At 41.6% G+C, this 24,610-nt stretch overlaps 1 protein-coding gene across 1 annotated transcript in view; it reads left to right on the top strand.

Annotated features, from left to right (window-relative positions):
- The window catches only part of LOC109312156 (triadin-like), a 72,812-nt gene extending 58,804 nt beyond the window's left edge, over nucleotides 1-14,008 (top strand). Inside the window, exons 16-17 of the mRNA XM_019538200.1 lie at nucleotides 11,983-12,021; nucleotides 13,706-14,008. Coding sequence (XP_019393745.1) covers nucleotides 11,983-12,021; nucleotides 13,706-13,851 — 185 coding nt within the window. The 3' untranslated portion in view covers nucleotides 13,852-14,008. The remainder of the gene's footprint in view (nucleotides 1-11,982; nucleotides 12,022-13,705) is intronic.
- Nucleotides 14,009-24,610: the final 10,602 nt, after the last annotated feature.

Genomic DNA, 24,610 nt, shown 5'->3' with positions numbered 1-24,610 from the left:
GAAGACATTCCTGGATGCTTTTGGTGAGCCACGGGGGCTTTTGTGCCCTCCTGCTCCCTTTGATCCATGTTGGGATTACCTCCCTTTGGGCTTGGAGGATTGTCTCCTTAAGAGCAACCACTCTTCTTGGACACTTGGCTCCCCTCCCCTCCAGGACCTCAGTAGTCAGTGCTTCCCTGACTATTCTCCTTAGCTCATTGAAGTCCGCCCTCCTGAAATCTAGGGCTGCTGCCTTGCTGCAGGCCTTTGCCACTTTGTGCTGGATGGTGAATTCCAGCAGGCGATGATCACTGTCGCCCAGGTGGTTGAGCACCCGCAGCCCCCTCACCAGATTGTCACCTGTGGCCAGCACCAGGTCCAACAAGGTGTCTCCCCTGGTGGGGCTGTGCACCTCCTGGGTTAGATGGAGGTCCTGCATTTGGGCTAGGAACCTACGTGAGCAATCAGACCTGGCTGACCACTCTTCCCAGTAGATGTCTGGAAAGTTCAGGTCACCCATGATGACCACGTTCTTTGACCTAACTACCTCCATGAGCTGACTTAAGACTTAAGCTGGGCTTAAGCTGGGCTGTACTTGTGAGTGCTGCTTGGTTTAGCGGTCCAAAGCTTCCTCCTCCCTCATCTTCCCCTTCCCCCCAATGAGCCTAGTTTAAAGCCTGCCAGAGGAGATCCGCCAACCTAGAAGAAAACACATGCTTACCTTTAGGGGAAAGGTGGAGCCCATCCTACCCAAGCATGTCTTTCATCGTGATGTGCGGGTTGTTGTCAAGGAAGCCAAAGCCCACCTCAAGACACCATTTCCGAAGCCACCAGTTGGTCTCTGCAATGCACATCTCATGCTGTCTTCCACATCCGCTCACTGGTAGAACAGAAAAGAATATCACCTGTGCACCTATCTCCTTCAGCACGCCCCCAGAGGGGGGCATTTCAAAATACCAATTTAAGATAGACCTGGATAGATGCAATATAAGATTTCATCAGGTTAGGTTAGACTGGTCTACTAAACTTCTGTACCAGATCCACCAGTGCTCCCCTGCTCTGGCCAAGCCAGGCCAGTCCTGCCCTACCCCTGGGCTATCACAGATCTGAGACACAAAAGTTTCTGCTACTCAGCCTAGCCAGTGGGGAACATAGCAGGGCTGGCAAGGTGGAGAATGGATCCCCCTGCCCCAGTCCTGCCCCCCCTCCCCCAGTTGTGGTCTGCACAGCATGGGAGGCCCCCAGCAGCAGGGGCTTTTCCCCCCACAGCCTGGCTTTCCACCCTGAAGACCAACTGGGCAGTTGTCCCAAACCTGCCCCCATGCCAGCTGGGAGGCCAGGTCTGGCAGGGGCTGCATGGTTGAGGTGATCATGCAGCCAGGCCTTGGAGGAGGAAAGTTAGGCTATGGGGGAGAAAGCCCCCACCATAGGGAACTCCCTCCACACTGTGCAGACCACTGCTGGGGCTGGTCTGGGGTAGTGGAGGTCCTTACCAACTGCACTTGCCCCCCCACCCAGGGCTGCCATGGCAAGCAGGTCTGGAAGCCTAGAACTGCATGCAAGGGAGGGTCTGTGGTGACAGCAAGGGTTTGGGGCATGTGCCTGACAGCCAATCAGGGGTGGCCCCACTCAGCTGGGGTCAGCTGCCCTTGCCAATGTCCAGCACGTAGAGAAGTGTGCAGAAGTTCCCCCCACCTTCTGGCCTGGTCAATACAGGCATTTGGCTGCCCCCTGCCCCTCCCCTGCTCATTCTTAAGCCAGTCTTTGAGGTTTAAAGAAACCCAGGAAGGTTGGATTGATTCTGCCCTGGGCTTTTTGATTGTCCTTACTTAGCCTTAGCGCTTAAAACTTGCTGGTTCCTCCCTCCAGTCATGAAAGTACATTGTGAACTATTTGCTTTCATTTGTTATTATGCAATATTTACCAGCACTGGGAATGTTCTTTACAAAGCACACAGGCCATATTCCAAGTTCTTTAATTAAAAACATTAGTTGAGAAGCAGGCAGAGTTACTACCAATCAGTGATGAAAGTTTGTCAAAGGCAAAACACTTGGTAGGCTCTAAATCTAGCTTTGTGTAGTCAGTTAAATTGGTGCAATCTGCATGTGGAGTGTAACACATTGCCCAATCAAAATGCTAATAGTGGATAATCAGGGCAAGGGGTTTCAATAAGAAATATAAAAGATAACAAAAAATAATCTAGGAAGGGGAGGACTTCCCAAAAGCATGCTACAGGATATGACAATGCAATTGAGAGTGACAGAAGTGAATAAAGACAGTTTCTGTGACACACTATTTTTCTAAGGATTACTGTAATATGGTATAAAAATGACTATCTCTCCTAATTAATGGACCACAGCAACAGTTAGAATAACTGTGGTGATAAGATGATCTGGTTTATAACCACATATATGCAAGGCATAACTTTAGTACTACACAGAAGTTCTGTTAGACTTACTTAACACGCAATTATAGATCCAGTAATAAGATTCTGATTTGCCTACCTTTGCAAAATAAATTTGAATGGTTCTTTGGACAGTGAAATATTTTTTCTCTCTCTAACTAGGTCAAAAACATTTCTCTAAAACCTAAATTGAATGTCAATTTATTTAATAATATATGCAGAATTGATGACAGATGAAAAATAGAAATCAAAGTAACTAAATATCAAAATGTCACTTTGAATGATTCTTCCTGAAAAGGAAAGAGCAATTACTTGTATCTTAATGTTCTTTATTACGTAGTTAGCTCTTACCCTTTGGTTTGGCTGATTAATCTTCTTAAATCACATTGCTAAGCAGAAAGGAAGAAAAGTAAGCATTGTGGCATTTCCATGACACATCTTCTGGATGTGAAACTTTACATAAAATACTTTTCTTTTCCCATTTTCTACACAGATGAACTAATGCTAGAGATGAACTAATGCTAGAAATTACTTATTTTTGCTTCAGATAAATGTCCATGGAAACAATTCTTTTCCCACTATAGGAACATAGTTCTTACAATGTTTTATTTCATTTATCTTTTTTCTATCCAAAGTTCTTTAGAGGACATAAGGATAACCTGAAAAGCTTGTTCATCATCAAAGATGTTTGTCTCTAAAATTGCATAAGAAGTAAAATGGACACAGTGGGTACATCTACACGTGCCATTTAGGCAATGTGATAAATTCCAGCGCAGTTCACACTAGAGAAAATTGCTTCTAGGAGCAGTATTTACACTTGAGCCTGGGACCGCAGCACTTTGAGCTAGGGAAGAGCAATCCCAGGCTGGCAGGAGGTCCTGGGGTAGGGGTGGGGGTCGGCCCCGGGCTCCAGGTGTCAGTGTTGCGTGGCCGAGGGGCTAACTGGGGTATGAGGGTACTAAAGTACAGAGCTTGCTGGCAGGCAGCCCCTGCACTTCAGCACCCTTGTGCCCCAGTCACTCCTGTCACTAACTACATGTGCGTTTTGCAGGTGTCAGCTACTCTGCCATAGGATACTACTGTCGGAGACAATCAATTAACTCTGCCATAGGATACTTAATTAATGGTGGATTTAATTTATTGCACCTTAATACCAACACATATGTAGACTGTGATACTTTACTGAGGAGCTAATAAGTCAACTCCACAGTAAACTGAAGCTGCACCCATGTCATATACATGAATTTTATCTTTCTGAGGTTTCATTGACAAAAGTTGGTTTCATTAGACCTATCACAGTAACATGGCCAAATCCATGAAGGTATGCTAGCTCCTAACCTGATTTTCATAGGAGGTAGATTACTAAATGCCTTTTTGGATCTTGATCACCATGCGGTCCCAAACCATTGGGTCCCCTTATTTTCCTGCACTGACAATACACATAGCGGCATGTAGTTTGAAATTTTTCACGAGTTTATTTAACTTGGGTATTACAGAATTTATTCTACCATTTCTGCTGTTATTGGAATTGTGAAACCCTCAAATGCATTTTGTGAACATTCATTATAAGAAGGACTGAGGGTCTTTGCACTACAAAGTCCCTTTCCTAGCCTGATTCCAGAATTTTTTCCTTCTCATATGTATGCCCTTGAAGAAAAATGGTATTACTCTGAGGAAAGAAGTTCAAAACTTAGAAAAATAAACACATGTAATGGCACAGATCCAAAGCAAGCTTTATTAAATAAGTATTCCAGTTTAATGGTAGCAGATTAACTTGCGTTATTCTAAACTGGAGTTTCGTTTTGCTGGTTATCTAAACAGCTCTCTTTCCTTATTAGCTTTACATTTGTTTTACTGATCAATAAAATAGCTGGTATTAATTTCTAGTAAACTGGGATCTGCAAATGTCACCATTGTGAAACATTTACTGCTTTATCTGTCCCCTTGTTTTGTACAAAATGAGAAACATTTTTTCAGTAACAAACAGCTTTTCAGAAAATATGTTTTTAATACAATGTGCTATAATTATAATAGTTGACCATGCTGGCCATAGGAATCATTCTACAGAGACCTTGTCACATCTACATTTCTAAGGTACATGGTCAGTGTACACTGTGTTCTGTCAAATGATTGCATCTGTTGTGTGTGGAACAAATATCAATGGAAATGTCTGCATCACTGTCTGCTCAAGGCCTGATGCAAATAGTACTTATGTCAAAGGAGAGACTCCCACTGACTTCATGGGTCTATGGATCAGGTCTTTACATTTACTTCTGTCCTATGTAAAAAATCATTTTCTGGCTCATGTGAATGCTTTTGCTGGCTTATTATTTTGTTCTGAGAATGAAATATGAATGAGGTCTTCATGAAAAGCTTTCTGTGAGTTTTGGTATTTGAAAAATCTATGGATCAGGCCTTTACATTTACTTCTGTTCTGTGTAAAAATCATTCTGTTGCTCATGTGAATGTTTTTGTTAGTTTATTCTTCTGTTTTGTGGATGAAATATGAATGAGGGCATTCGTGAAAAGCTTTCTGTGAGTTTTGATATTTGAAAAATCAGTGATACTGTAGCGCTTGGTTTGATTCAGTATTCTGATTTTATTGCCATGCTTCATTGAAAGGTGTCTGTATTATCAGTTAAGTATTTCATTATTATGTCTTGCATGGTTTTATAATCTAGCAGGATCAAGCGTTTAATGAGTTCTGAGGAAGTGTCAAACTTTTGGTGTATTCCACTATTACATAGCAGTTGTGTGGTTTATGATAAGAGACCATAGGATGAAATGTAGCGCATTCCCTAAATATACAAACTGTATACCCTTTGTGTTAAACCCTAACATGAGATGGTTCAAGAGTCAGTCCTTTACATGAACTTGAACATACTCAATGTCACATCTGGACTATAACGGATTATTAATATTTCCCTCTCTTTGGTGACAGATGTATAGAGATCTGATGTTTAATCTCAAAGTTTACAAAAATGTCAGTGGTTAATTAGCATGCTACCATCATCGTTGCCACCCCTAACATATGGCCTTAAACTTGCTTTTCAATTTGCTCCCTCAGCCTCCCAGCATCACTCAGAACAGAGTATTGATCCTAGTCTGTGGGCTCAGTCTAGTACTTAGACACATTGGGCCAGATCTAATTTGTTTTCTGGACCAAGTGAGTTCTGTAGCAAACCAGATAAATGTTACTCTAAATACCTGGCCTGAGAAGCAGGAAGCTTTAAAGAGTATCAGCAGGCTGGTTATGAGGACCAATTTAAAGCAGTATAAGGGCCACACTGAATTATGCCAGTGAGGAGTAGGCCCCAAAAGCCAAAATCACATCTGTAGGGGCACTGTGGTCATGACCCCTTTTAGCTGACCATACTACCTATGCCAAAAGCACAGAAGTGGACAATCTCTTTTAAATAAATGGACAGTTTTCAAGGTAAAACATTTCTATTAGTCATTTAATTTTGAGGGGAGTTTTTTTTTTTAAGGTAGTACTCTAAAGAAAACTCATCTAGTCTTTACAGTTTAGATTGCTCGGTTGAAAAAGAACATGGTGTAAAATCTGAAATGCAGTCTATGTTCTACATGTGGTCCAGCTGAATCGTGAAACAGGACCTATTTGAAAATTGTGGAATTTGGTAGTTGACTCTTGAAGGCAGATGCATAAAAACACTGAAATTGAGAGTGAGGCGGCATGAAGATTTTAGAGCAGTTCAGTGAATGGTAAGGGTTTGTATATGTAGGTTCCCCGCCCTTCCCCCCCCCCGTACTCATGAATAAAGTATTTAAGTGTTCCCTAGAAACTACTAAGATTTTCCTTCATCATTCTCTTGCTGCCTCCAGAGTCTCCTATAGCAGCAACTCTCTCTTGGGCTGAGAGTATATCGTGAGTCCAGTCCTCTGCAGCGACTGTTGCTGCGGCACAGTTGAGTACAGTGTGTCACCAGACACTGACACAAAGGACCAGATTCTCTTCTATCTATTAGATGTCTATATGCAAGTCTATTCCAACCTGCTTGAGTTATTGAAAATCTGTCAATGAATCTACATTATAACTGCATCTTGCTCTTGAAATTGAGTCACAAAATCGCAGAGGGGGAGGACCACTCAACTTTAGTATTAATAATTTCTCCGAATTTGTGTAGGGTAAAATAGAATTGCATTTTGGTTCCTATGCTCACATGTGTTGCTAACAGGTACAGTATAATCTGGCCTTAGATGTTCCCTTCCTCAGAAAAGAGCATGCTGCTGTATCCCTATGAGGGAGACTTGTTTTCCTGCTGCTGTCTCTGGTACACTGCTATGCTGCTGGAAAGTCATTTTGGAGTGGATAGGTGAACTGATTTGGAAAAATTCTGATCTTTCTGGTTGATATTTGTGAGGTGTCTGTCTACCTTCACTGTTAAGCATGTTGACTGTTCCCAGAAGTTAAGAATGATGAGTGTGATTTTCATGTCATAAAAAGTGTGTGTGTGTGTATGTGTGTGTGTGTGTGTGAAAGAGACTGAGAGAACAAACTGTATCACGCTAAAAAGAATTTTAGTTTTTGAAGGAAACGATTGCAGATTTTTCATCTTGAGGAACTATTGTTTCAATGTCCACCATAAGCTGATTAGCAGGGGATAACATTTCTGCTACTGCATCAATCCTTAACACTTGCTGTTCAAGTCTAAATGTAATTGTAACAGTTCTAATTCAGATCTGTATGTTTAAGGCTGTTGCTCCATGATGCACACACATCCTCTGACAATTATATGAAAAACCATAGTAGTAAAGTTCATGCTGTTCAACAAGAACCCCAGATCACATCGTATATGCACCTCCTACAATGTTTTCTGTGACTGGCCTGTCGTTGTGCTTTCTGTGAGCCTAAATTCTTTGGTAGGAAAAAAGCAGAATAAAGAGGAAAATCCCTCCTGCCTTCTTCCACTGAATAGACAAATCGTCATCCGCAGGACTAGAATATTCAAGTTCCATCTAAAAGCCTTTTGTGAATGTTTGGTTTTGTCTGTCCAACTAAAATATACCATAGTGCATGCATTTATAAAGAAAGGCGATCAAAAGAAAATTAGTGATATTGTTAATACCTTTTTCTTCTTAATTGCTTACTAATTGGTTGCTTTTAATGCTACGATTGCCTAAATTTTTGTGCTCTGTTGAATTGTTTGATTCTTTTAGGAAAACCATTTAACGAAGTAATTTGGTTTAAGCTTCAAGGCCCTGTAATAAAAAATTACTAATCATGTTGCTTCTTCACATATGCTCTATAACATTTCCTAATAGTTTTTCCACATTTCTTCAGAGGAAAGCATTCACTGTTTAATGGACTGTGTTTGATTAGTGACCTGCTTCTCACTCTTGTACAGTTATCTTATTGCTAAAAAAAAATGGGACTGGAATAACTGTGACAAATAAACAGGATTTTCTGTATATTGTTTAGGATTGGTGAGGCTGTGGGCTTCTCTCAGAGTCACCAAACTGTTTTATTCCTATTTAATTGTATGTAGGACCTGTCCTGCACTCCTTCCTACACACACCCTCCAGTGACTGACAAAGTAAAGACTTCTCAAGTAGATACTTAGATTAAAAGTTGCTTCTATCCTTTGTTCTGCAGATTTTATATAAAAATAATTCAATTATTTAAATTACAGTTCATTGGTATTATGTCTTTATGTTCAGCTCAGAAAAGGAGGAGCATGGAGGACTGGTGCCCATCAGTGTCAGTCCACCTGACCATATAAGCCTATCAGATTAGCGCGGTTAAGGAACACTGACCTTTAGTTGATGGCACACAAGGGAACAGTGTGGCTAGCATTCGCATCCAGCTGCCAGTGACTCACAGGGCTGAAAGATCAGGAACCCATTAACAACTGGGGTTATGAAAGCCAGCCTTAGGCAAAGGTTGGAGCAAGGCTTGAACTCATGCCTCTCCAGCTAAAAGATATCACTGCCACTGTGCCTCCCTAGGTTATGTATGCCCACCCAAAAATAGACCTGATTCTCTGATATGGTTGGCCTGAGGTGTAGCCTTCACTGTCCTTCCTTATTCAGGTCAGGGATTGAGGTCATCTGGTATCTTGAAACCTCTGTTTTGTTTGGAAATGTAACCCTTCCCATAATTACAGTGCGGACCCACTGATGCAGTCACGGCATTGCGAATATCTTTGTTCTCTGTGATATTGTCAGGATAATTGTCAGGGTCACCAAGCCTTACATTAGCTCTGATTTAAAAAGGGGAAGAATAACATTAGCATTATGGAATAAGTGCCCCTAAAACTTTACATGAAGAGATGAGTTGCTCAGGTTCTTCTTCTGCAGACCTGTTTGTTTATATATATGTGGGCCTTGGGGTATGACTACAGGGTGCAAGACTGTACCACAGCGAATAAACCCATACTACCTTTGGTACTGGAAGCAGAATAGCCTGAGCATATTAGCTCTTCTGGGAAGTGGAGTATATTAGCCAAGGCACAGAATTGCCCTAAAGTGACTTTTTGCCTTAAGTTCGAGAGCTAACATGCATCAAGCTACTTTGCACATCTCTGCCCATTACTGCTTTTTGTGCTGTAAGGATATACTTGTAGCAGGACTTAGGCAAAACCAAATCCAATACTGTAGTGCAAAAATCCCCCACTCAGCTGCTACAAACTCTAGGGGACCCTAAATTTACTTGAGACATGCATGTCTGACTTGAAAAGTTCCCCTAATGCCTATAGAGTTCTACCCCTACACATGCCCATGTTATCCCCATCTGAATAGCTTGGTGCTTATCTTTCACTTCTGCTAGAAGCTGTCTAGTAGCTTCACCTCTGTTTGCCTAATTACCATCAGGGGCCTAATCCCTCAGTAGTTCTCAGAACATGTCTAATACATCCCAGCACAGTACGTGTGGTGGCCATACTCTTTCATTAGATGGCTAGTGAGTAGACCTATATTCCATATTAGTGGAATAGTCAATGAACTGGGTTCTGTTCCCTCCAATCTATTGGTTAAACCAGGGCTGTCCAACTTCAGCATAGCCAAGGGCTGCGCATAGGCCAAAAACTGTGCAGGCTGCACCTGCAACAAAAGGCCCCTCACACCCTTCAACATGGCAGTGGGAGAGGCATCTTCATGGGCCCACTCACTGCCATTTGATCAGCATTGGGTTAGTCTGTGTTAGTGTTGGGGGAAGGAAGGAATAGGGCAGTCTCTATCCTTCCAGTGAAAGCTGTACCACTTTGCAGAAGGGAATGCAAGCTTCATGGCATGGAGGAAAGGAGAGAAAAAGAGTAAGAGGTTGGAAGGACAGAAATGTGACTATGTAGTCCAGTGATGAAGGCTTTCACCTGTGAATGGAAGTCCTCTGCTGTGTTCCCTGGACCGTTTCTGCATTTTTATCTGATGACTTATGTGCTTAGTCTTTCCTGCTGGTTAGGTCTAGGTGGCACCCTGTTCAGCAGGTACCTTCTTGTGGTTTACCCTTCAGATGCACTGAAATCTCCCCATGCTCTGTACAGACAGTCAAGGTGCCTAACTTAAGGGCCTGAATTCTTCTCAAGGCATCTCTTAGAGGTGTAATAGAGGTTTGCTATCAAGGAGGACACATAGCAGTAATTTATACAATGGTTACAGGTAAAAGCACGGTACAATGGCATGGTACAATGTATAGAATGAACCCAGAATGGCATGCTAGTATAAAAGTTCTTGTAAATAGGAAGTACTGTACTGAGAAGAAATAATAAGAACCAGAAGAAAGATGCTTCTGAGAAAGGGATTGCTTGAACATTGTGCATATTATCACATCTGACAGAAACATCCTCATGTTACAGTATAACAACTCAGATTCAAAACTCCTCTGCTTATCAAATATTAGGCACAGTAACATGAGTTAATTTTCCAGTAAGCTGTGGTGTATCTTGCTGTATTTACTTGCTAATTTATTGTTTTCTTTTAGAGGCAAAATTTCTATAATTAACTCCTATATACATTATGCCTGAACAAGAGATGTTGCCTTACTCCTAGGGGTAGGCCAAGGAAGCACTGTGCCTGTAGGCAGTCAAAATTCAAAATTTCCATTTTTGTAGGCATTTTTAACATTGTTTTCATTCTACATTGGAATGAAAACATTTTAATGGAATTATTAGAAAACTTCAGGTACAGAAACTTGCATATCTGGATTTTGAAAACCAGTGTTTAAATCCAGAAGCAGCTTGCTCTAAAGGCTGGGGTCTTTAGGAGAATGGAACAGACAAGCTCTCTAGTCTGTTTAGATGTTTTTACCAGCAGCCAGCATGACCTGTAGCATCTCAAAGCTACAATTGCAAGTAAAGTCTTGCCTATTCCATGCTGAAGTATACTTGATACAGACAATGTCTTCAGGGGAATTTAACTACTAGAATTCATGAAGTGTCCCCTGAGCATGTATGCACAGAGTCTTAAAATCTGGTTAAATGTAAACAGATTTTCACAGGAATGGAAAGAAGACACATTTGTAACACAGGCTACCCCTACTAGATTTAAGTCAAACACATAGTAGTGATGGTACTTCAAAAAAAAAAAATTAAAAGGTTGGAGAGGCTATCAAGATATTTAAGCATCTATAGAACAGCATGTTTTCCTCCTAGACCATTCTCAGCAGTAGCTGCATGCTTTTGGTTATAATTCTCTTTAAGAAAAGAAAATAATTTAACCTGCAGATACCAAGCCTGGAAAATTCCATCCCAGGCAACTATAGTCTAAAAAATGTTAAGCAACTAAAAATAGGGTTTTTTCCAACACTCTGTTATAACTATAATACCAGTTAGCATTACCAGCCCCACCTATAACTAGTTTTCTAATTACCCCACATTTTATTGAAGCTTTTTATAGACAAACAAATAATTGACCACTTGCCCGTAATTTCAAAATATTGTACGCAGCATAACTACATACTAACTGAACAGTAAAAACGAACTTAATAGTAAACTAGAGGTTTCTCAGGAATAAGAGAATCTAGGACACTGTTGTGCTGTATGGTGCTAATTGATTCAGAATGAACTTAAATGTGTGACAATCTAACCAAGCAATTTGAGCTTTTTAACACTTCAGCTGCTACATTTTAATGAGCATTAGGGCACCAGTGTCTTGTTAAAGGCCAAATTATCTACATCCTAAAAGTGTTTTGTTTGTTTGCTTGTTTTACTTTTGTTTGGTTTTGTGCCCTCCCCACCCCCCGCCCCACAATCACACCACTGATTTTAGTGCCTACTAACCATAGACTTATAATTGGGCCTTGAAGTGAAATAATAGCATAAATCAGAAATACTGAGGATTTGTAGAACAAAGTAATATTCCTAGAAAATGCTGGATTATTGAGCACTCTGTACTTAGAGCATATAATTTTTAAAATGAATTCAATAACAAACCAACCTTTCACACTGAAAGACGAGAATATACAAAAAGCAAGAGATTAAATAGGTTACTCTTTTGATTGCATGTACAAGAGGCATTACTTTATCATTTATAGTTTGTCCCTTTTTGGGGAGAAGGCTGGCAAATGCATGATGGCTTATTTACCTTCTAGGAAAAAAAGAAAGAACCAGTTATTGACTGACTTTCCTATTTTTTGTGCCCTTTAGAAGGATATACGGAAATAATTTCCATTAAAAAAGAGAAAGGTGAGTTTGTAATTGGCAACCTGTTTGTCGTAAGTTATGTTCTCTTTATCATAATGATACAGGTCATGAGTTACAACATGAAATTTTGTTTCAAGGCAGAGCTTGGAATTTTCTAATAAATGTTTTTGGCTGTAAAATGTCACTTTGAAACAACATTTTTGTGGATCTTCTGATGAAAATTCCATTAGGGATTTTAGGTTTCTCAGGTTCAGAATGGAAAATAAGCTACTTATTGAAACAAACTTCTTTCATCACAAGAGCCAGAACAAGAGTGCCACCTCCAAATATCCAAGGGCCTAGTAGTTAAAACACTTATACAGAATGTGGAAAACCAGCTTCAAGTCCTTGCTCTGCCTGATTCAGAGCAGATACTTGAACCTCAGCCTTCCTCATTCTGGGTGAGTGCCCTTATGTTGGTGAGACTCTGTGTCTCTAGTTTTTCATTAAAATCTCTGAAATGTCTCAGGGCCGTCTCAATGTAGAACAGAAAAAAATGGCAAATCTTGAAATTTTTTACAGAATGAGAAAATGATTTCCTGTCTTGAGTCTATTTGAAAAGCCATCAGAAGCACCATATTTGAGCACTGTTATCAAGTACACTATTAAGATGGACAAAGCCCTAATCTTATGTGAGTCAGGCAGAAGGGGTACAGAAGGAAAAATCACTAGATAGAATATACTGTCATTTTTGACAAACCTTTCTGTGTTCTTCCATTTGATGTGACTTAGCAGTCAATAAATAGACCTTGCACCTGTGTTTATATCACAGGGGGCACTGCAATCTCTTTCAGATTAGAACTGTCATACTGAAAAGCCAAATTTTTTTTATATTGAGGGAACAGAAAAGTAAAAGAAACAGATGCCAGAAAATCCGTTGCATGAAAACTAACTTAACTGCTAGCATTCCTCTTTTCATTTTCCCAAATGCATAATTGACTAATAGTCATCCTTTGAAAACCATGTCAATTTTAATTTCAGAGTTAATTTCTTTTATAAATTCACCATCCCTAACACATTAAGATTTTTTCTTTAAGTTGAAAACTCATGTTTTCCAGTTCCTTTAAATAGCTGAGAAGGCAATAGAGAGAACTATAACTATAAAAAGCTGATTCTGAAGTGCCACAAAGATAGAGAAACTTCCCACATGCAAAAGTCTAGGAAAGAATTACATTCAAATGTGAATCCAGATTTCTTGAAGGAATGATAGGGCTGGTCATCTGAAGAAAAAAAGAAGACATGATTTTAGTATGTCCCACCCTGGATATTCAAGAATAATTTTAATGGAGCTTCAATACATTCAAAATGGCTATAAAATATAAAATCATGAAATGCATATGTGGGCTCAAGAGTCTTCAAGCCCATGAAAATATTCTGGGTAGTAGTAGGAGATATGTATTAGGGAACAGTTGATTTATATGTTGTATGTAGATTTTAATATAGACCACTGTCAGTTTTGTCAGTGTTATGCTATAAAACTAGAGTGTAAAGAATATGTTGAGTCTTTTAACTATAAATCTTGTTGATTTATAGGAGTTGGTTCACTACTCTGTTACCATCGTTTTATGGCAACTCAGTTAAAATTAATGAAATTACACAATCATTAAACTGAAGTAATTTAGTGAAGCAGGTTTACTGTCTGGAAACTGTAAACATTAACAAATCATTGTCATCTTTGTTTCCCCAGCTCCTGTCCGATACTTCCAATGCGTCTTCCTTGATGGGCATAATGGATATGGATTGCAATTCCCCATTACTTCAGCCCCCAGCCACGAAGAAAAATCTAGACATTCAAAGGCTTCTAAGAGGAAGACAAAGGCACCAGGACAGTAGAGAGACTTATAACCTGTGGATTTTTCAGATTTTGCACTTTACTTCTTCTACTGAGGTCCACCAACATTACAATGGACCTGTTATTGTAAAGATGTGATTTACTAGATCACCTATACTTTGAGAAGATTTTTTTACTATTTTATGAAAGGTGCAGAGGATGATGCAGAGGGAAAAGGAGTGGCTATGAGCACTTCAACAAACATAGAAATTCAAAAATACCCCATTTCTTGTGGAAATGGCGTGATGTTGAAATAATTTGTCAAGTTGTGGGCACATTTTGTTCTGCCACTTCTGCTTTGTATCTTTCTCTCTTGCCTACCTGCTTGGTATTAAACTGTGTCTGTTTTTCCATTTACTCTTTAAATGGTAAAATGTGTGAAACTCTTATTTCTGCAAGTCCTTTTACAAGGCGACGTGTAATCCTAAATCATTTCTTCTTCATGTTCACTGAGAACTTGACAGGAAGAAGCCTCACCAAAGAAAAGAAACAGTGCTTCTTGTCTGGTGCTATTTTTATATATAATTTACCAGTTTAATTTGAAGCACATAGCTTATCTTTAAACAGCTCAGTATGCTGGTGGTGAGGTTGACTATCAAAATCTCATTAATGACAACTATTTACCTTCAACTTGAAGGCAAGCAATAAAGATCTGCTATGTTTGTCCCAACACATTTTCCAGATTATAACTGTTCACTTTCTATGTCTCAAAATGAGTGGAGGATGTGAGGGAAGATGGGACTCTTAAAAGAGGAGGTAAAGTAAAGAGGTAAAGCTATGAAGGTCTCAGAAATGGGAAGGAAATCCTTCTGGTACCTCTACATCTCTTCTCTGGATAAATTTCTTATCAAGTCAGATCTATTTGCTGCATACACTGTACAGATGGATAGTACTGGATAGTGCTAGATTTATTGTGAAGAAAAGTCAGAGGGGGAGCTATATTAAGAGACATCACTTGTGAAACCATGCAAAGCCAAATGTGCAGGTAAACATCTCAATTTGAGTCAATATTTTTTTTAGCATGGAGGAGGGGCTCAGAGAGCAAAAACAAACAGGGAAAATGGTGTTTAATTTTGATATATAATTTTGTTAGATGAGATGAATGTGCTCCTCTAGCTACTATCTGGCTTCCTTCAAAATGCACTCTACTGTCCACTATTTCTAGGTTGAGCACTCGAAGTAAACATACCTGTCCTCAACTCCCTTTTGTTTATTTCTTTAGACAGAGCCGATTATCTAGTATAGAAAAGAGGATAAGATGATCTTTGCTCTATGTGAAAATGCCTGATTGTAAATCAGGATTGTGACTGTAAATCAGGATTGTGTTGTCTGGCAATGTAAATAATAATGCCTTTTTGCAAGCTGCTATTTGTTTTCTTCTTTACTATATTTATGGATTTAATCTGTGACATGTACAGATGTGATCTCAAGTTTATAGTTACTAGGTGAAGCACCATGAGATTATTACATGGCATAATCTGGTTGCTCCTGTAACGATATATTGCTTTTTTCAGCAAAGGCCAAGATAAGTCTCAGTGCTGTAGTGGTTTTATTTCAGTTGGATGGGTTTCAGGTAACTATGTCCTAGATGGCAATTCAGTATGGGATATGGATTTTTTTTTTTTTTTTTTTTACCTTCAGGTCACTGGGTCAGTATGAAAGTGGCTGGAAGTCATTACCCTCTTATTGCTGTTCAGTGCCCTATGTGAAATGAGTTCTGGGTCTCAACACTTTCCATATAGGTGCCTACATCATAAAATCCATAGACAACCACCCTCCTTCACCACAGGCAACCTAAATAGCAGTCTCTGCAGACATGCAGAAGCTGAACCTCCCCTTTTTGCTCCTAGAGTGGTTCTTCCTGATCAGGAAGGGGGCAAACTGAAAATGTGAATTTACTGTATCCTCTAGAATCTGTTCTGTGAATAAATAGAGGCTTGCAGAATGCTGAGTTGACAACTTTAACTATAAACAGGCAAACCACAGTTTTTCTCAGTAGGGATTGTATTCCCCCCATACACACCCCAATGTCTCCCCTTCCAAAAAATATATTTTTATGTATGTATGTAAGTATATATATTATTACACTGGTGGTTGTCCTGTAGTATTACTACTAAGACTGTCTTAACTAACTTTCAGAAAACTGGCTAATTTAATTTTGAGCTTTGTCCAATTCCTATAATCAGCAGATGTACTCTTTCAGTAAAAATATCTCAAATAATAAGTACATTTCCTTTTTTGCATTGTATTTAATCTTACTTTCCCATTGCTTATTAGCTGAGAGGAAGGACTTGAATCTGTTTGAGAGCCCATGAATGTGTTAAGAGCCATCAAAATGGCTCTGAAAAAGTAAATAGTTTACTAGTGGTATAAATTTGGCAATATATTATTACCTTTGCATCTCAGCCACAGACAAAATATTATTGGACATTGGTCTTGAGTCAGAATGGTAGTTTTTATACTATGGACTGTGTAAATTGAGTTTATCTGAAACCTTAATAAAGTGTTACTTAAATTGCATGGTTTTACTCAGATTAGCCTAAAATATTGCTAAAGCATATATGTTTATCATTTGTTTTGGAAAATAAAAAATATATAAATTTTTTGCCAATTGTTGTGGGATGCTTTTCTGATTCTGAGAAGGGAAGCAAGGAATGCAGGGAAATAACTTGATTCACCACATTATCAGTTACATGCATATCTGAATATTCAGGGGCATGACATCTATAAATACAATTCATTGTTATGGTATCCTTCTGTGTATGGTTTCAACTTGATACCCACTTTACATTTAGCATCATATGCTATGACAAGATTTTTTTTTCCTCCACACTTCAGTTGTGTATTCCACTTCAGTTTTTTGAAAGCTTGTGCTTGCTACAGTCAGTGATTGTCTCCTCCACTCATTTACATGTCTACCTTTACCCTAGTTGGGTATCTAGCCCATCTGTCTCTTCCACCAGACCCAAAACAAGAAATTGTAAGATAATGGAACATTTTGGTAGTAGTTGCCTTTACATAGTAGTCACCAACAGTGTAACTAGGGGTGGGTGAGCAGAGAACAAGACCCAAGCAGGAACTTAGAAAGGGCTCAAGAATGGTGGACCCCATCCATCCAGTCATGGCTACCATGCAGGATACAGAAATTGCTGATTATGCTTCTGGTAGTTACTATGTATTCCAGACTTTTTTTAGACTAAGGAACTTAACTTGGCTGCAGGTGACATGCTGTTTCCCATAGAGATTATTTAGTACCTCAAAACCAAAGCCTGAAATCTCATCCTGCTCTAGAGAGTAAGTGCCTGACTAAGGGCTGCAAGCAAACGCTTCCATGTATTCAAGTCACAGTTCTCCTCTGAAGATAGTCACCTCTCTCTAGTTTTTCCCACACCTGAGGTGGCTCAACTTTTTTTAGAATGTGGCCACAGCTAAAGCGGGTAGTGATGATTGATGACTAAAAAATGGTATTTAGGGATTTGATTTTAGGAACTGGCTCATAGGTAGAATAGATTTGTATTAGAACAAGGGTCCAGGGGAACAACAAGGGTTACTTGGTTTCTAAAAGTCTGTTTGTGACACAGTTTCCTTCAAGGCCCACTGTTTCTGGAACCAGCAGACAAAACAAGCTGGGAAACTGAAGTGTATGCATAACATGAGATAAGGGTACCAGGTCACAGTGACCAGCTTCGGCATCCTTGGGATTTCCAGTTTTGGTGTATGGACTAAATTAGGAGGCCAGGGCATGCCCAGATTAAGACACCAGTAAATGCCCAAAGTAATATGTATACATGTGATGGGTTTATGGAAATAAAAGAATAATGGTGACTGTGGTGGTTACATGCCCCCACAGGGTTTCAAAGGGACGGAGGCGAGCTCTGTGGGTCCCAAAACCCTGAAACAGACCCCCTGCAGGGGAAACACCCCTGGCAGTGCAGGAACCGGGACCACGGCCGCAGCTGCACGAGCCGGCTTTACACCAGCTGTTTAATCAGCTGTTCTCTGCACGGGGAACAGTTGGAACAATCGTGGCAGCCATACCAGCCACCATGTGGAAGTTTAAAATCCCCGGCAGTCCCTACAGAGAGGGGGAGCTGGAGGAAGAAGGAGGGGGTGAGCAGTACCCCAGAGGTGCTGAGGCTCCTAGAGGGAAGAGGAGCGGCACAGCCGGAGCAGGGCAGGGGAAATCTTTGAGCCCCCTGCCAGAAGCAGACAAGGACAACACTTAGTTCCCCTGTAGGAGGCAGAGCAGGGGAAGCACTACAGCTCACTGCAGGAGGCAGACCAAGGGGAGGATCCAAGCTCTCATCAGGAGGCAGAGAAGGGGCAGCGTTTGAGCCCCCTGTAGGAGGCTGGGGAAAAGGAGACGGCTCCATGTCCCTCCTCCCTCCAGGAGAATATTTATTCCAAAGTAAACCAAAAATAGGAAAAGGGGGAAAGGGGAAAAAAGTCAAAGAGCTAGAGAGAGAGAAGGTAGAGTCATCTGACCAGAGTTGACTGGAGTCAACTGAGCCCACTCGAATGTGGGTAGCCCCACCTGAAGCAGGTGGTGAGCAAGCCCCGTGGGGTCAAAACAACCATTGCATCATCACCTATCCAGTTGGTGAGTGGATGAGGTGTAGGGGAGGCGGAGCCCCATGTAACATCACACTGAATGATTGTGAGTACCGCCATTGTTGGGGAGCCCTTCCAAAAAGATCTCCACTGAACCCCCTCTCTTGGTATCTCAACATCAAAGTCATGGCAGGTGGGTTGAGGGGAGGCGCTACATACCCAACAGGCCACGCTACCCGTAAGGCCCAGGGATCACAGTAACAGAACAGAATGTGGACAGTAGGACAACCACAGGGAAACCAATCAATGGTATGCACAGATGAAGATTCATCAGAGGAGAAAAAGGATACCAAAGGAGGGATTTCAGAGCAGCAAAGGGTCCCTGAGGGAGGAACCTGAGGCTATCATGGATAGAGGGCACACCACCAGCCTGTCTCACCTACCCCATTGGGGAGTGGGTTCATCCCTTGACCTCCAGGCTACTGACATTCAAGAGATAACCACAGGGTGAAGCGTCTCATACTGGCCATATGTACCTTCCCTCTGAACCTTAGGACTAGTAGATATATAATGGGGTGGGGGGGGAGGGAGTATTTTGTTTTCTTTGCCTGCATTATTTTTATCTGCTATTAGTATGCATCAACAAAATTTGCCTCTTATTGAATGGAAGAAGTAGTGGTCACTCTGAGGATTTGGGTCTACCCAAAACAAGATAGCTGGGCCATAAATCCAGCACCAACAGTGATGGGTGCCCATATTTTGTATTAAACCCTAGTTGTTACAGCACTCCCTACAACAGAAGTTTTATCACCCACAATCTGTACTTGGCATATCAGCTGAGTAGGGAGAGTTCTGGCTTCCAATCCCTGCATTTTGTCCAGTGACTATTTGATGTAAAATTCAGAAATAGAGTTGGAGAGAGTTATAAAGATTTTTATCACATTTCTGCTCAGCCATCTTCTTTGGGCTAAGCAAACCCAGTTCCTTAAGTATTTCTTCTTAGGTCATACTCCATTTTTTGGGTTTGTTTGCTTGCTCTCCTCAGGACTCTATGCATCTTTTCCTCATCCTTCCTAAACTGTAGTGCCCAAAGCATAATACAGTTCCCCAGATAAGGTTTTACCAGATCTGACTAGAGTGAAAAGATACTTCCACATCTTTAATAAGACTTGCCTATTTATTTACCACAATCTGACAGGATTTTTGTTTTGGTCTCATTTTGTAATAGTATGAGTTTATTGCGTTTTAGATCAACAACATTGTGGGGGTCTAGGATTTTGAAAAGGGGTGTGCAAGTGGTATGATGCACCATCCCATATAATACAAAACATTTTTCTCCACTTAAAGAGAACCGAAAAGTTTTATTAATGTACTCGAGGCTTAGCACTAAGTTATTCAGTTTAAGATCAATTCAAAAACAAATATCACTTTATTGGAATGTGGACTAATTTTCTAGCTTTATATTAAGTTTAAAAAATACAACAAACTAGCCAAAAATAGTCCAAAGATTTTGCTTTATTAGTCATGCATTCATTACCGTTAAATGTGCATCTCTTATTCAGAATTGTTAAACAAAATCTAGCTTTCTTGAGCATTTTGCCAGTGCATCCAACACTTTACTTTCAATCATTTTCACACTGGAGTGAGTGTTCCCCTAAGTTAATATTACCACACCCAAGTTAAGGTTTTGAGCTAGAATTAAAAACAGTCTTTTGGGCTCTGAAATAGAAGAGAGATGTTATCAGCTAACAGAAGGCACATCTACACAAAATGCTACTGCACAGTGGTTACTGCACATATATTTAGTGCTTGTATAAGCAAGCAGTAAGTAAATGTGCAGCAACCAGAGTTACTGCACAATAGCACTGGCAAATGCCTTTTAAGTGATGCTAATACTACTGCACAGTAGTGCCTCAGCATGGTTTTTGCCACGTGATGCAGTAGTATCAAGCAGTATGCAGTAGTATCAAGCTACTGCACAGTCAGTGTCTCATGTAGATGCACCCAGACAGAAAAATTGCAAAAGAAAGCTTGAGTAATACAGCATCAAGACCATTTTAAAAAAAAGAGGGTCATTACCACCCAAGTAGAGTTTAGCAGGAATAAGACACATAAAGAGCAATGCTGTTAATTAACTCCCTCACTGCTGCCTGAATAGAAATGCTGCTGCCTCTCCCAGACATTTGGTTTTAAAGTTTGGGTGGAAAAGAAATCAAAGGTGTGGGTGCAACTGCACCACTGCCCCTATTCATCCCTGATCCACAGTATTCACTTTGCCCACCACATTCTTTTCTCCAGAATTGCTGCCGAACCAATCTTTCCCCAGCTGTAGTTCCTCAGTTGATCATTTTTGCAATTTTGCTACCTATTGATACTGGATTTACGAACCAGTCTTGACACCTTGTTCCATGGGGGCACAATCTCTCTAAGTGACCAACCATAACCCCTTCCATTCGAAAGTAGGAGAATTTTATTGATACACAGTAATAGCAAATAGAACTAATGCAAGTAAAATGATCCTACGTATCTACCAGTCCTAGGGTTTCATAAGGAGACATTACATCCAGCCAATATGTGAATTCCACCTCATGGTTCTTGCTTGAATCAGGACTTCAGCAACCTTGGAGGTTGGAGGATGATGCCAAATTGCTGCCCTGAAGATCCCTCCTTTTGTATTTTTTTCTTTTGATGACTCTTCATTTCCAGGTACTGTTCTTTTGTTTTCCTGTGGTCATCATGCTGTCCACATTCTGTCCTGTCAACCTAATCATTTGTTTCTTTAAACACATCATGTGTACACATCTTAATTTGGTCATTCTCAGTCTCCTAATCTGGTCATTCCACCAAAACAGGGGACTTTTCACCAGGCTACAGCTGGTCATTTTGACCTAATGCTAATTCTGCATGTTTCTATCATGTTGTAGGTTTTAAGGGATAGTGGTTGTTTCGCTGCTGCATGATTTTCATTTTCCCAGGATGTATGTGCCTGTCTGTCTGCTAACTTTGGACCCTTGGACTGCATCCAGGTGGGCGCAGCCATGCAATATGGGGCACTGCAGACTCATCTGCAACACCACATAGTGCACATTCAGGCATTTCCTGCACTGCTACCTTACAGTGTGTGTGGGGGGAAGGGGAGGTTTGACCCCTGGAGATCCAGGGATCTAAAAAACCTGCACAGAAAAAAAAAACGGGACAGCACACACAGGGATAACACATACCACCCAAAACTGGAGCCTGGCTGGGCTGCCGGCCAGGCTCCAAGATGCAGAAGCGATATGGCTATAGCTTCCCCAGCCCCCAGGACACAAAGTAAGACTGCTAGGACCAGCAACTGTGCTGGTCCCAACCTCCCCTACCCAACCTGGTGTAACCTGCCATGTGCCAGAAGGCTCATGGCATGGGCGTTCCCCAGGGAGAACTAGCAATGGCACAAGGTGTCCCACTACTACTTGTTCCTGGGGAACCAAATGTCTGCATTCATCTGAACATGGCCTTGGATGTGAAAATGCTGAGAACACGAATCTTCACCACAAAGACTTTAGAAAATGATTTACACTTGCTGGTCCCCTGAACCACAGTTCTAATGCAAGCCAATATCTAAAAGCAAATTTCTGAATATAATTTTCTAGCCATCATTACCTACGTATTTTGGGTCATTCTTTTCAATCCTTCTTACTGATTTGTATCTCATTTGAGATAATTTTCCATTGTTCTAAATTTTAGTCCAATCCTCTAAAGTGCTTGTAATCTGTATCAATTTGACATCATTTGTAAATTTAATAAATTAATTATTTATCGTCCATCATTCTTTATTGTATGTCCTTTATTGGATGTAGCGTTAAGTGACTTAAGACTGTGTGGATGTGAGGCATGAGCCACCAAGGCAAGAGACATCCTGGAAGTGCCGGGACACTTGCAGCCCTGAGACTTATCAGCAGTCAGGTCAGTAGCGTGGGCATGAGAAGCTCTGACACCATTGCCACCACACTTTTTCAGCGTGTGCCAGCTCTGGTTGATCGGGTACATGCCACGCCATGTCAGAAAGATGTGATCTGCCTGGAGAGAAGGAGGGACTGGAACAGGACACATGGCAGAAGGAACGCTGGTTTCCAGTGGAGGTTGACCCAGCAGGGGCAAATGGAGGGAACTGCCTACAATTCCTGCATGTGAAGACTTGGAGGAGTCTTGTTACTTACCTGAGGGATAATGGACGCAAGACCCAGACCTGTCCCTGGATCAGTGGAGCGGCAACAACCACTCGATGGCCTGCAGAGATAAAGAAGATGTCTAATCATGAGCGGTTTGAGGTGCAGGGAAAGAATTCTCTTGCAAGCCCCAAACACATATCGGTTGAAGAGCCCTTATTAGCTTGATGAGAAGCAAAGCCCCCATCTGGAGCATAGGATGGTGGATGTAAGTAGCCAGACAGTCCTGCAGACTGAATTGATTATAGGCTTTTTGCATGTACATTACCATTCCACCAAATATCCAGGGACTTTATGGCATGTTAGTGACCATAATAACTAATTAGAGACTGATACCATCAGGCTGGCATATGGATGGGGTGCAAGGGGAAGCAGAGCCCCAAACAACATCACATGACCAATTGATTAGTGACACACAAAAATAGGTACTTCCCTTCTCTTTAACATATAACAGCAATGTGTGGTGGGCTAGACGAGGGACTACTCCATTAACAAGGGTCATTGGAAGTCAAACTGTCAGGTCCAAAAGATGGGCACATGGAAGAGAACAGCTCGAGATGTAAGCTCCTGCCTAAGGTAACCCATGGGCACTTACAGACTCACTCTTGCAAGCATCTCTAAAAAGACCCTCACTGAAAGTCAATGGAACTGAGACTTCTAATCAGTTGCACAAAAGGTCCAGATGAGAGACTGGAGCAGAATGTAGTCATTTAAGTTCAAGACCGTGATTCTTAAAATCCCAGTGTACACTGTAGGATGCTTAAAGTCCAAAGGGGTCCAAGGTGCTTTGCACAAAATAGACATCGCCACTTTCTTTCTAGAGTGCAGGTAATAGTGGTGTCTCCTTTCATCTGACAGCTCCAGGGGTGGATCCGGACAGGATGCACTCGTGTATTTCAACTGCCTTTTGATTCCTGGTCCATCCAAAGTTTAAACCCAACTACTTGGAAGTGGCAGCAGCATTTCTATTCAGTCATAGTAACAGTGTTACTTGACTTCATGGCTCTTTATCATCTACCTGATCCTTTATCCTGGACCCCCATACTCTCAGTCTCTCTTAGGCCCCACTTCAGATGGCAGACCCCTGGTCTGTCATGCCTCTCTTTAGGCTGTCAGCTCCTCTGTATTTCCCCAGCCACTCTCGAGGCCCTTAACCCTGTCTGGCCCTGTGCTCTATTCCCAGTTCCCCTCTGGGCTGCTGGATCCTTCTGGTCCCAGTATGCCCACTGGGCCTTACCATAGGCCTCAGGCCCCTTGCAGGGCCTCATAATTCATGGCCTTGAACCCTACCCTCTATTTTCTGGCCCCTCACTGGGCCTCTGGACCCACAGAGTCCCAGTCTCCTTGGCAAGTCCTTTTCTGTCAGGGTGTGCTCCCCTAGCCTTGCCCCTCCATGGAGTCACCCATGAGGTAGTGGGAGGTGAGGCTTTCTGGTGCCCCATCCTCATCTTGCCCTGGAGTGGCCTATGCATGGCATTTCATGGAGGCTGCCCTACCACAGGCAGTCCTACTGCACCAACCAACTCCAGTAGGGTGCAGTTCTAGGTCTTACCCAAGCCTTCCTGTTCTTACATATCCCTCTCTGAGCTCTCCCCTAGGTGCCCTATGCCCCTCCTGGGTTGCTAACCACCAGCCCCACTGGCCCTGACTCCATCTCACATTTTAGTCCTCTATCTCTATCCCTCAGCTCACCCCTGGACCCCCACCATCCATCCTCATCCTGTGCTGCATGCTCCCTGATCTGTTCCTCTCATCTGTGGCCCCACAAGGACCTTTTAGCCTCTCCTAAGCCCTGGGCCCACCTCTAGGCCAGTTGAAACTCCAGGTACTCCCAGCTCTGGCTCTCTCTCATGGTGGGCTCTCTCACCCTTTGGCTCCTCCTGAGCCCTGACCCCAGCATAGGCCAGTCAAGGTTCCCAGGGTCTGTCCTCCAACTGCCAGCCCTCTCCTCTCTGTGACTCTGCCCACTCATGCCCCTCCATAGATCACTCTCTCTCTCTCT

This window comes from Crocodylus porosus, unplaced genomic scaffold (genome assembly GCF_001723895.1).
Source record: "Crocodylus porosus isolate Cpor-Errol unplaced genomic scaffold, CroPor_comp1, whole genome shotgun sequence".
NCBI lineage: Eukaryota > Metazoa > Chordata > Crocodylia > Crocodylidae > Crocodylus > Crocodylus porosus.
The sequence above is the reverse complement of the archived record's forward strand: the minus strand, read 5'-3'. Positions and strand labels throughout refer to the sequence as shown.